Here is a 12581-nt window from a genome sequence, read left to right on the forward strand (position 1 = left end):
AATACTTAAGTAAATGTAATATTTAAGTTATTTTTATTTTTTTTACATTTGCAAAAATTTCTACAAACCTGTTTTTGCTTTGTCATTATGGGATATTGTGTCTAGATTGATGAGGGAAAAAACTATTTAATCTATTTTAGAATAAGGCTGTAACGCAACAAAATGTGGAAAAGGTCAAGGGGTCTGAATACTTTCCCGAATGCACTGTAAATCATGTGTTTAAACTACTGTTATAAGATACCTTTGGAAAAATCTTTATTTTACACAAACATAATTTGTTTTGCCTTTCAGGAAGATGATAAAACGCACAAAGAGCCCAGAAGACCCTCTGCAGTGCAATGGACCAAGCACACAGTGGGTCAAGTCCCGATGGAAAGACACCCCAGACCTCCAGAAGGAGTCCATCCCAATGGATATCCAGCAATTGCTGCTAAAGTATCTTTTTCAATATTTAAGTAGTGTGTGAGAATTGAGAGAGGAGAGATATTGAAATTATGAATTAAATGTTTATTTGTGTTCATGTATTTATTGTGCATACATTAATAAATTATAAAGTCGATTAACCTACAGTTCTGACTCATTACACTATACTTACATTTTTTATGATGATAAGTAAAAAATTATAAAAATAATGCAAACGTTGACATAATAGTTTCTGAAATAATTAGGGTTACAGCAAGATGGTGTTAATGTGACAATGATTATTGGAAAAGTTTCCACTGCCAGCTGACTGCACCATCCGGCAAGTTGAAGTAGTCTTTCTTCTCGTCTCTGACATTCTTGGTTTCACTGGCGTAGTTATTGCTGGAACCTCCCCTTATATCCAGAATGGACTCTGTAGCGCTACTGGCCAGGCACCACCACTCCACTCCCCACTTCCTCCCTGTCTAACTCTGGAGGTGAGTACACCTGTTTTACGCTCTTCTGCAATCAGGAAGTTGTGAAGAGCCGTTGCGGTCAGGACGGGATCTGAACACTCTCCAAAGGCATCTTTCACACAGCGCCTTGCTCTTGGAACCCTTGCAACAAAAAAAACATGGAATGATTATTCAATATCCACTCGTCTCACTCCTGGATACGCAACAGGTTGTAAGCGCTCTTGAGATCTAGTTTAGTGTAGAAGCACGCCCGTGCATTGACTCAGTCGCTGTGGCGATGAGCAGTTGCGGGTAACTGTGCCTCACAGTTATCTGGTTCAGGCCTCGATAGTCAATACACGGGCGCAGACCTCCCTCCTTCTTCTTCACAAAAAATAAACTTGAGGAGGCGGGTGAAGGACCGAATGTACCCCTGACGCAGGGATTTGGAGACATATGTTTCCATAGCCGCCGTCTCCGCCTGTGACAGGGGATACACGTGACTCCTGGGAAATGTGGCGTCTACCAGGAGATTTATCGCACAATCCCCCCGTCGATGGGGTGGTAATTGAGTCGCCTTCTTTTTGGAGAAGGTCGAGAGCCAAATCGGCATATTTGGGGGGAATGCACACGGTGAAAACCTGGTCTGGACTTTCCACCGTAGTCGCCCTAACGGAAACCCCTAAACACCTCCCCGAGCACTCCCGCGACCACCCCGTGCGACCACCCCATGACAGGCTAACCAGGGTAGGCCAAGCACCACGGGAAACGCAAGAGAGTCAATGAGAAAGAGACTGATTCTCTCCTTATGACCCCTCTGCGTCATCATGCCCTGGGGAGCGGTGGCCTCCCTGATCCACCCCGACCCCAATGGTCGACTGTCAAACGCGTGAACTGGGAAGGGCACAGCCACTGGAACAATGGGGATCCTAACCTATGAGCGAATGCTCTGTCTATAAATTCCCAACCACACCTGAATCGACGAGCACCTTATGCTGGGAATGCAGGGAAAACTCAGGAAACATGAGGGCAACCGAGGGCTCTGGGTGAGAATGGTGCCGACTCACCTGAGGTGACGCTAAAGTGCCCTGTCTGCCACCTCGACTCCCAGAGGAGCCAACCCGGCACCGACCGGCAGTGTGACCTCTGCGGCCAAAGATGGTGCACGTGAAAGCCCCCCCTCCGGCCTCCCTGGGCGCAGTACCTCCCAGCTCCATAGGCACCAGTACAGTGGTGCTGGGGGAGGGAACCGACAGAGCCCTCTCTGGATGTCCGCGGGTGACCAGCAGGTTATCCAACCGAATGGACAGGTCCACCAGCTGGTTGAAGGTAAGGGTGGTATCCCTGCAGGCCAACACCCGACAGACATCCTTGCGCAGGCTGCAGTGGTAGTGGTCGATGAGGGCCCTGTCGTTCCAGCCCGCTCCTGCGGCCAGGGTACGAAATTCCAGGGCAAACTCCTGGGCACTCCTCGTCCCCTGCCTCAGGTGAACTTACCGAAGTCGTCCAACGCTGCATCTCCTTCTCCCCACACGGCGTCAGCCCACTCCAGAGCTCTACCGGAAAGGCACGAGACAAGGGCGGACACCCTCTCCCAAAGGAGCCGGGTAAACGGTGGCCAGGTATAGGTCCAGCTGTAGTAGGAAACCCTGGCACCATGCCGCCGTCCCATCATACTCCCTGGGAAGGGCGAGACGCATCCCACTGGGACCGGGTACAGGAGGGACGAGTAGTGGTAACCCCTGTTGTGCTGGTGGAGGCGCTGGGGGGACTCTCTGTCTCTCCCAGCGGTCCATGGTCTGGACAACGCAGTCCATCGCGACGCCGAGATGTTGTAGCATCGCCGTGTGTTCTCTGATACGCTCCTCTACCCCTATAATCAGGGTACCTGGTCCTGCTAACTCCATGGTGGTATGTAATTCTGTCAGATTGTGTGTGCAACTGGTCAACTGGAGTCAGGTGCAGGAGAGCAGAGATGAGTGAACAGGCACACTTTAATTGGCTGAAGCAAAAGTCGGACGCAACAGCATCACAACACACCAGCCAAAGGCAAAAGTGAAAATAGCTCACTGGTCACATAAAATAATGAACATTGAAAGTCAATACATATAAAAAATAAATACAATAAATTTAAAAAAGAGTTCTTAACAGGACGTGTTTTTTTTTACCACGGGATTAAACAATACCAGGAAAAAAACAGCCTGACGCATCACACAATATTTTTTTTTTTTTTAATTACTAGGCAAGTCAGTTAAGAACAAATTCTTATTTTCAATGACGGCCTAGGAACAGTGGGTTAACTGCCTGTTCAGGGGCAGAACGACAGATTTGTACCTTGTCAGCTCGGGGGTTACTAGTCCAACGCTCTAACCACTAGGCTACCCTGCTGCCCCCAAATGAAACTAACAATTACACACACAGACATGGGGGGAACAGAGGGTAATATACACGTAGATTGATGATAGAATGTCAACCAGATGTGCGGGAAAACAAGACAAAACAGATGGAAAATGAAAGGTGGAGCGGTGATGGTTAGAAGACCAGTGACGTCGACCGCCGCGCGAACAAGGAGAGGAACCGACTTCGGCGGAAGTCGTGACAATGGATGGTGTTAAGAGATTGATGGGAGGAGTTGAATGGAGCTGAAGGTTGGGAATAATAACAACTAATAACAACAAGATAACTAATGTAACTAATGTCTCATAAAACATATATAGGTTAAGAACTTTTTTGAAAGAGCACAGTTTGAAAGATACGGCAAATTTAAATCAGAAATGGATGGGAGAGGTTCAAATCGAATCAAATCAAATCAAATCAAATCCAATTTTATTTGTCACATACACATGGTTAGCAGATGTTAATGCGAGTGTAGCGAAATGCTTGTGCTTCTAGTTCCGACAATGCAGTAATAACAAGTAATCTAACTAACAATTCCAAAACTACTGTCTTGTACACAGTGTAAGGGGATAAAGAATATGTACATAAGGATATATGAATGAGTGATGGTACAGAGCAGCATAGGCAAGATACAGTAGATGGTATCGAGTACAGTATATACATATGAGATGAGTATGTAAACAAAGTGGCATAGTTAAAGTGGCTAGTGATACATGTATTACATAAAGATGCAGTAGATGATATAGAGTACAGTATATACGTATGCATATGAGATGAATAATGTAGGGTAAGTAACATTATATAAGGTAGCATTGTTTAAAGTGGCTAGTGATATATTTACATCATTTCCCATCAATTCCCATTATTAAAGTGGCTGGAGTTGAGTCAGTGTCAGTGTGTTGGCAGCAGCCACTCAGTGTTAGTGGTGGCTGTTTAACAGTCTGATGGCCTTGAGATAGAAGCTGTTTTTCAGTCTCTCGGTCCCAGCTTTGATGCACCTGTACTGACCTCGCCTTCTGGATGATAGCGGGGTGAACAGGCAGTGGCTCGGGTGGTTGATGTCCTTGATGATCTTTATGGCCTTCCTGTGACATCGGGTGGTGTAGGTGTCCTGGAGGGCAGGTAGTTTGCCCCCGGTGATGCGTTGTGCAGACCTCACTACCCTCTGGAGAGCCTTAGGGTTGAGGGCGGAGCAGTTGCCGTACCAGGCGGTGATACAGCCCGCCAGGATGCTCTCGATTGTACATCTGTAGAAGTTTGTGAGTGCTTTTGGTGACAAGCCGAATTTCTTCAGCCTCCTGAGGTTGAAGAGGCGCTGCTGCGCCTTCTTCACAATGCTGTCTGTGTGAGTGGACCAATTCAGTTTGTCTGTGATGTGTATGCCGAGGAACTTAAAACTTGCTACCCTCTCCACTACTGTTCCATCGATGTGGATAGGGGGGTGTTCCCTCTGCTGTTTCCTGAAGTCCACAATCATCTCCTTAGTTTTGTTGACGTTGAGTGTGAGGTTATTTTCCTGACACCACACTCCGAGGGCCCTCACCTCCTCCCTGTAGGCCGTCTCGTCGTTGTTGGTAATCAAGCCTACCACTGTTGTGTCATCCGCAAACTTGATGATTGAGTTGGAGGCGTGCGTGGCCACGCAGTCGTGGGTGAACAGGGAGTACAGGAGAGGGCTCAGAACGCACACTTGTGGGGCCCCAGTGTTGAGGATCAGCGGGGAGGAGATGTTGTTGCCTACCCTCACCACCTGGGGGCGGCCCGTCAGGAAGTCCAGTACCCAGTTGCACAGGGCGGGGTCGAGACCCAGGGTCTCGAGCTTGATGACGAGCTTGGAGGGTACTATGGTGTTGAATGCCGAGCTGGTTGAGGGTAGAGGAAGGACAGGAGTAAAAAATAAATAATAATAACTATTGTAAAATAGACTGTGTCCATAAAATGTATATAGCATGTATAAACTGGAAATACAGGTCTAAGCGTTGTTGTTCACTAGTTTCTCCAAATGGGGGAGGGGGGGTAGGGTTGGAGGGTAATAAAGGAAATATATATTTTCAAAACGATACATTTGAAGTTTACATAAACTTTAGCCAAATACATTTAAATTCAGTTTTTCACAATTCCTGACACTTAATCCTAGTAAAAATTCCCTGTTTTAAGTCAGTTAGGATCACCACATTATTTTAAGAAAGCCTCCCCCTTTTTCCTCCAAACATAATGATGGTCATTATGGCCAAACAGTTCTATTTTTGTTTCATCAGACCAGAGGACATTTCTCCCCAAAATACTATCTTTGTCCCCATGTGCAGTTGCAAACCGTGGTCTTGATTTTTTTATGGCGGTTTTGGAGTAGTGGTTTCTTCCTCCATAGCAACCTTTCAGGTTATGTCGATATAGGACTTGTTTTAATGTGGATATAGATACTTTTGTACCTGTTTCCTCCAGCATCTTCACAAGGTCCTTTGCTGTTGTTCTGGGATTGATTTGCACTTTTCGCACCAAAGTACGTTCATCTCAGGGAGACAGAACACATCTCCCTCCTGAGCGGTATGATGGCTGCTTGGTCTCATGGTGTACTTGCGTACTATTGGTTGTACAGATGAACATGGTACCTTCAGGCATTTGGAAATTGCTCCCAAGGATGAACCAGACATGTGGAGGTCTACAATTTCTTTTTCTGAGGTCTTGGCTGATTTCTTTTGATTTTCCCATTATGTCAAGCAAAGAGGCACTGAGTTTGAAGGTAGGCCTTGAAATATGTCCACAGGTACGCCTCCAATTGACTCAAATTATGTAAATTAGCCCATCAGGAGCTTCTAAAGCCATGACATAATTTTCTGGAATTTTCCAAGCTGTTTAAAGGCACAGTCAACTTAGTGTATGTAAACTTCTGACCCACTGGAATTGTGATACAATTGTGAAATAATCTTTCTGTAAACAATTGTTGGAAAAACTACTTGTGTCATGCACAAAGTAGATGTCCTAACCGACTTGCCAAAACTATAGTTTGTTAACAATACATTTGTGGAGTGGTTCAAAACGACTTTTAATGACTCCAACCAAGTGTATGTAAACTTCCAATTTCAACTGTATGTATGTATGTATGTATGTGTTGTGTGGTCCCAACAGCGTACCATTGCAAAGTGATGCAGACAATTACATTGATGGAAAGTACACTCTATCTGCAATATTAAAGCTGATCTACCCCTTTAAAAAAATAGTAAGTCTAGGGTGTCATTAAAGCCTGTTAAGGATCGGACTTTCAATTTGACATACCTAAATCTAACTGCCTGAAGCTCAGAACCTGAAACAAGGATATGCATATTCTTGAAACCATTTGAAAGGAAACACTTTGAATTTTGTAGAAATTTGAAATTAATGTAGGAGAAAATAACACATTAGATCTAGTAAAAGTTAATACAAAGAAAAAAACATGTTTTTTTTGTCCCATCATCTTTGAAATGCAAGAGAGAGGTCATTATGTCCTATTTCAGGTTAGGCGCAATTTAGATTTTGGCCACCAGATGGAAGCAGTATACTTCTCAGACAGAGCTCAGTGTGTCAAATCGGAGGGCCTGTTGTCCGGACCTCTGGCAGTCTCTATGAGGGTACCACAGGGTTCAATTCTCGGGCCGACTCTTTTCTCTGTATAAATCAACGATGTCGCTCTTGCTGCGGGTGATTCCCTGATCCACCTCTATGCAGACGACACCATTCTGTATACATCTGGCCCTTATTCGGACACTGTGTCACTGTGAAATATGGCCAATATGTAGTGTTGTAAAAATACTTTAAAGTACTACTTAAGTAGTTTTTTGGAGTATCTGTACTTTACTATTTATATTTTGGGCAACTTTAACTTTTAATTCACTATATTCCTAAAGAAAATAATTTACTTTGTACTCCCTACATTTTCCATGACACCCAGAAGTACTTGTTAGATTTTGAATGCTTAACAGGACAGGAAAATGGTTCAATTCACACACTTATCAAGACAACATCCCTGGTCATCCCTACTGCCTCTGATCTGGCAGACTCACTAACCACAAATGCATCTTTTATAAATGATGTCTGAGTGTTGGAGTGTGCCCATAGCTATCCGTATATTTAAAAAACAAGAAAATGGTGCCATCTGCTTTGCTTAATAAGGAATTTGAAATGATTTATACTTTTACTTTTGATACTTAAGTATATTTAGAACCAAATACTTTTAGACTTTTACTCAAGTAGTATTTTACTGGGTGACTTCCACGTTTACTTGAGTAACATTATATAAAGGTATCTATACTTTTACTCAAGTATGACAATAGGGTACTTTTTCCACCACTGCCAATATAGGGATTCCCAGATAAAGATGAATTGACTTGCTTTGATTGAACTGAACTATGCGTTTGCTCTGAATACAGTTTGAGGTCCTTGCCTCGTCTATCTAGGCCACAAGAGGGCAGATGTGGTCTCTTCTATTTGCAGAACATAATGAATAACGGGCAAGCAAGTTTGAGCCAGACAGAAGCTCAAAATTGTACATCAGAACGAACCAGCCGGCGGACTGAAGTTTGGACACTCTTCTAAAACTATTTGTGGATATATTTGACTTATAGACTGGAGTTATCATTCTAAACTAGCGCAACACTTGAATAACATAGAACTGCATTGCTCTCAGCGTTCTATCAAGGTAAAAGACAAACATAATTCAACTCTGAAAATGACTCCTCTTTTTGCTTTGTTGCTACTTTTTCTGAGCGCTGCGGAGCCCCGTCATGTCGTTCCTGGTTACACAGCGCTGAGGACTGAGCAGGCGGACGGGGCTGCAGGTGCACTGACGACGGGGACCGGGGAGTCAGACTCTGAGTTGAATCTGAATCAGATTGGAGGTGATATGGCATATATCGAACCCCTGATGCATGAATCAGACGCCAACCAAAAGAGAATCCCCCGGGGCGCCAAGGATGGGAGCTCGAGGAAACAGGATCAGCAGTCTCCTCAAAGCTACCAACACCCCAGACCGTATGAACCGGACGGCTACTTCACAACGCCCAAGGGCCCACACCTGGCCAACAGCACCCCGGACAGGCACGGCAGATCCCGGGGAAACTCTTCCAAGGGCTCGGTGCTGTTCCACAACCCGCTCTACCCGGTAACCAACAGCTCATACGGGGCTTACGCAGTGATGCTCATCGCCCTCATCCTATTCGCCATGGGCATCGTTGGTAACCTCGCGCTCATGTGTATTGTTTGGCACAATTATTACCTGAAGAGCGCGTGGAACTGCATCTTGGCCAGTCTGGCATTCTGGGACTTCCTCGTGCTCTTCTTCTGTCTGCCCGTGGTCGTCTTCAACGAGCTCACCAAGAGAAGGTTGCTAGGGGACCTGTCCTGTCGGATCGTGCCCTACATGGAGGTAAACAGTTAACCTTGAACGTCCACGCACGTGAGGGCATTTCGGCAGTGTGCATTAACAAGCACAAAGAGATGCACCTGTTGCGTCGCGCGTATGTGTCCCGTTATTTCTGCATCACACCTCTATCTTTCCTCGTTCTCCCATTATAGAACAGTAGACCAGTCATACACACAAGTTATACTTTTGCAGCAATAAAAATGATTTTACCTACACATATAGGGACGACAGGATGGTGGTTATAACCGACTTTTTGTATAGCTTTTTAATATAGTCCCTGTGTGAGTGCACTGGGGCCGCCTCTGCTATTAGGGCTGGAAGAGTGCATTTTCAGGGTTGATGGTGCAAGCCCTGCTCCGGCTGTTCCCTTGGTCTGGGTATTTCCAATGTCTTTCAGACTCAAACTGTACTTAATCACCATAATGTGTGTGTTTTATATGTTGTAATTGCACTATGTGCACCACTGCCCGTGTATATCGCCCCAGTCTGCCAGCTGCCTATGTGTTATGGTAGTTAGCCTATTGTTATGCTAACTAGCGCCTCACGTTAATTGTCTGGTGGGGTGTGTGTAATTAACTGAGGTTCTTAGGAACTCTTTTCAAGGAGGGGATCTGGGTCAGAGGGACATTCTAATGCTATTCTATATGCTCTTTTCAACCCAGCTGAATAGGTTCATTTGCATATTCCTAGGGGGCATTTATTTGGAGCAGTAGTGTTTCCCCCAGTTTTTTCTTGGTGGGTTGGAGAACCCTCAAAATCAGCATCAAGATCTGCCAAATGAGCATCTTCTATTGAAACCAGTGTCACTCAATCCCATTCAGTCTCTTTCTCTCCTTTCCACTGTCCTCTTATTTTCTCTCCTTATTTTCCCTCACCCCTCTCTCCCCCATCTTCCCTCTCTGCCTTTTTCCCCTCCCTCTCTCCCCATTTCTCTCTAGGTGACCTCTCTGGGAGTAGCCACATTCAGCCTGTGTGCGTTGAGCATTGACCGGTTCCACGCAGCGACCAGCCCCCAGCCTCAGGCCCCACGGGTGGAGCCCTGCCAGTCCATCCTGGCCAAGCTGTCTGTGGTCTGGATCGGCTCCATGGTCCTGGCCGCTCCAGAGCTGCTGCTGTGGCAGCTCACCCAGGAGGTCTCCGTCCAGCCAGGGGGCTACGTGGTGGACCTGTGTGTCCGGAGGCCCACCTTGAGCCTGCCTGAGTCGGTCTACTCGCTGGTGCTGACCTACCACGAGGCCCGCATGTGGTGGTACTTCGGCTGCTACTTCTGCCTGCCGCTCCTCTTCACCCTCGCCTGCCAGCTGGTGACGAGACACGTTGTCGCTGAGGAGGCACGGATGAAACATGGGAGCAGCACAGTAGTAGGAGGAAAAAGAATACGCCCTTCCTCCTCGTCCTCTTTGTCGTCGTCCTCCTCCTCTTCCAAGAAGCAGCAGCTGAAGAGAGACCGTAGGTGTAGTTCTACAGTCGTGGCGTTGGCCATCGTTTACGCCGTGTGTAACCTCCCCGAGAACGTCTGTAACATTGCCCTGGCCTACATCGCCAACCCCATCTCCACAACGACTGAGGCCCTGCTGGCTCTGATTGGCCAGTTCCTGTTGTTTGTCCGTTGCTCGGCAACGCCGGTGTTGTTCCTGTGTCTGTGTCATTCTCTGGGCCAAGCCTTCATGGACTGTTGCTGTTGTTGCTGTGAGGAATGTCTACCCAATGGAGCCTCTTCATCATCATCATCCTCCACTACCACCACAGCAGTCTCCACCTACGCCTCCTCTCTCTCATCCCCGTCATCACTCTCTCCGTCCTCCACCAAAGAGGAGAAGCTGCATATTGTGTCTGGAACCATACCAGCCATCTTCTATGACAAGGCCAAAGACAGCTCCTCTCTCATGGCCATCGGAACACCCTGCTGAGTCCCTCTCCTTGCCTTCTCACTGCCTAGCCAGGAGTCACCTCATTGGAGGACAAAATGCCCACGCTACCCTTGGACCTCAAGAACCCAGCTCTCTTACCCCAACCTCTCTCTTCCCACACTGGCTGTGCTGGGCATTGCACTGAATTAAGATAAATTATCTCTATAATGCTTGGTCCTTAGAGGGACACTTATTTTACCAAGAAGACTCTTGAGAATAAAAGGTAGACAGCACTATGGACATCATCATGCACAGCGGGCGACTTCCTGCTTAAAGACACCTCTTGAGTTTAAGGCAATTTGTTTTGAGAGACTTGTGGTTACAGACAGACTACTGAATATACTCATGGCTAGGGCTTTGGTTGTCTTCAATCCCTCCTAGCCGTGAGATAAGTGATGAAGATCATTACAGACAGTCCATTATGACATGAGACAACATATCAATTGTAGTGGCACAGCTGAATGCTAGGAGAGATCCAGAGCTGAATACGCTGACATTAACTTTTCTTGACTTTCTTTTACTAGTATACTCTCGTTTGATAAATAACATTTTAAAAAGCAAACAATTCTCTTAGCTGTGAATTATGGTGTGGATTCAAGTTGTGTTTTCTAATTTCCTGTGTTTTATTAGTGGAAATTAACAACAAAAAGAGCCATTGAGGGATCCTCTGTCTGTGGGCTAATTGTTCTCTCTCTAACTCCTCTCTTTTCCCCTGGCCTGCACTCCATCTCACAGTGATCTACAAGGGAAGAAATGTGGTAGAATGGTACCCGTCAAACACACGTCATAACACCCATCACCACTGGTTACTGACTGTTTACACGTGGAGTAAATATTACTTGTAACAACCACTACAGTTTAGTCTTCCTACGATTTCTCCAGAAATAGGGCGCAAATCAACTGTCTTGTGTGTTAAGAATTCACTGTTGTGTTGTAGTATTTTAGCTGTGCAGCTCAGGGTTTTCTCAACATGTTTCCCCTCAAGAACCATACTATTGCTGAGCATCTTCTGCAGAGCTACTAACATTGCTCAGGGCCAATATCCACAAAGCGTCTCAGAGTAGGAGTGCTGATCTTGGATCAGTTTTGACTTTTAGATCATAATGAATAATATTATATGGCCAGATCCTAGATCAGCACTCCTACTCTGAGACACTGTGTGGATACGGGCCCAGATCTTAACACCACATCTCTTCTACAGATAAACATTATTCATGATTATTAAAAGCTTTTAATGTGACCACTAGTCCACACAATGGCTCTTGTGTCAATATGTTGATAGATGTCGAGATAGAACCTAACCAATCCCTATAAAAATGGTGAATCTGTGTAGAGTACAATCTGACCGATACAATGCTGATATATTGTGTTATTCTGTCGTGACACAACAGTGGAACATTTAGACTTGCTCAGATATCAGGACCCAATGAACAACTTTCATTGTCCTCAATATTACCTTGTACATGTATACAATCTGTACTTCTCATAACTTTCCTTCCTCAAAAAGAGATCAGTCAAATCATATGAATGTTGTAAAAAAAACGATAAATAAAAACATTTATAGTTTTTGGGGGAATTGGTATGTATTCTCTTGTATTGTGAATATACTGTAATTATGTCTGGATTGAATTTAACATTGTGTATCTGAGGTAGTATTTACTATCGGAACTGACTGTGTATCAGATGTTTTGTCTATTTTTTATTCAGTTCTACTCAATAAACAGTGAGACAATGTCTGTGGTCTTGTTTTCCACTGGAAAATAAATCATGGCTGAGGGAAAGCATGCATCAGTGCATGAACAAGTCAGTGTCATGTTAAAGAGACCACCACGTCTGCCCACACACAATGCACACACCTACACACATACACATTCTAACAGACACACATATTCATCCATCATCCACTCACACACACACTCACAGTAGAGGGGATATTGACAGTGAGGATTTTTCATCTGGTTGCCCCTGTCCTGTGTGTTCCGTCTCGGCTCCCTGAGCTGAAATATTTGTCCTCCCACTTAG

At 45.4% G+C, this 12581-nt stretch overlaps 1 protein-coding gene across 1 annotated transcript; it reads left to right on the forward strand.

Moving 5' to 3' along the window:
- The first annotated feature begins 7738 nt into the window (after positions 1 to 7738).
- Positions 7739 to 12293, forward strand: LOC110528370 (G-protein coupled receptor 37-like 1). Its single transcript, XM_021610390.2, has 2 exons — positions 7739 to 8652; positions 9588 to 12293. The coding sequence occupies exons 1-2, from the start codon at positions 7957 to 7959 to the stop codon at positions 10557 to 10559; spliced, it is 1668 nt and encodes a 555-aa protein (XP_021466065.2). The 5' UTR covers positions 7739 to 7956; the 3' UTR covers positions 10560 to 12293.
- The last annotated feature ends 288 nt before the right edge of the window (positions 12294 to 12581 follow it).

The sequence above is a fragment of the Oncorhynchus mykiss genome, chromosome 7 (genome assembly GCF_013265735.2).
Source record: "Oncorhynchus mykiss isolate Arlee chromosome 7, USDA_OmykA_1.1, whole genome shotgun sequence".
Taxonomy (NCBI): Eukaryota; Metazoa; Chordata; class Actinopteri; order Salmoniformes; family Salmonidae; genus Oncorhynchus; species Oncorhynchus mykiss.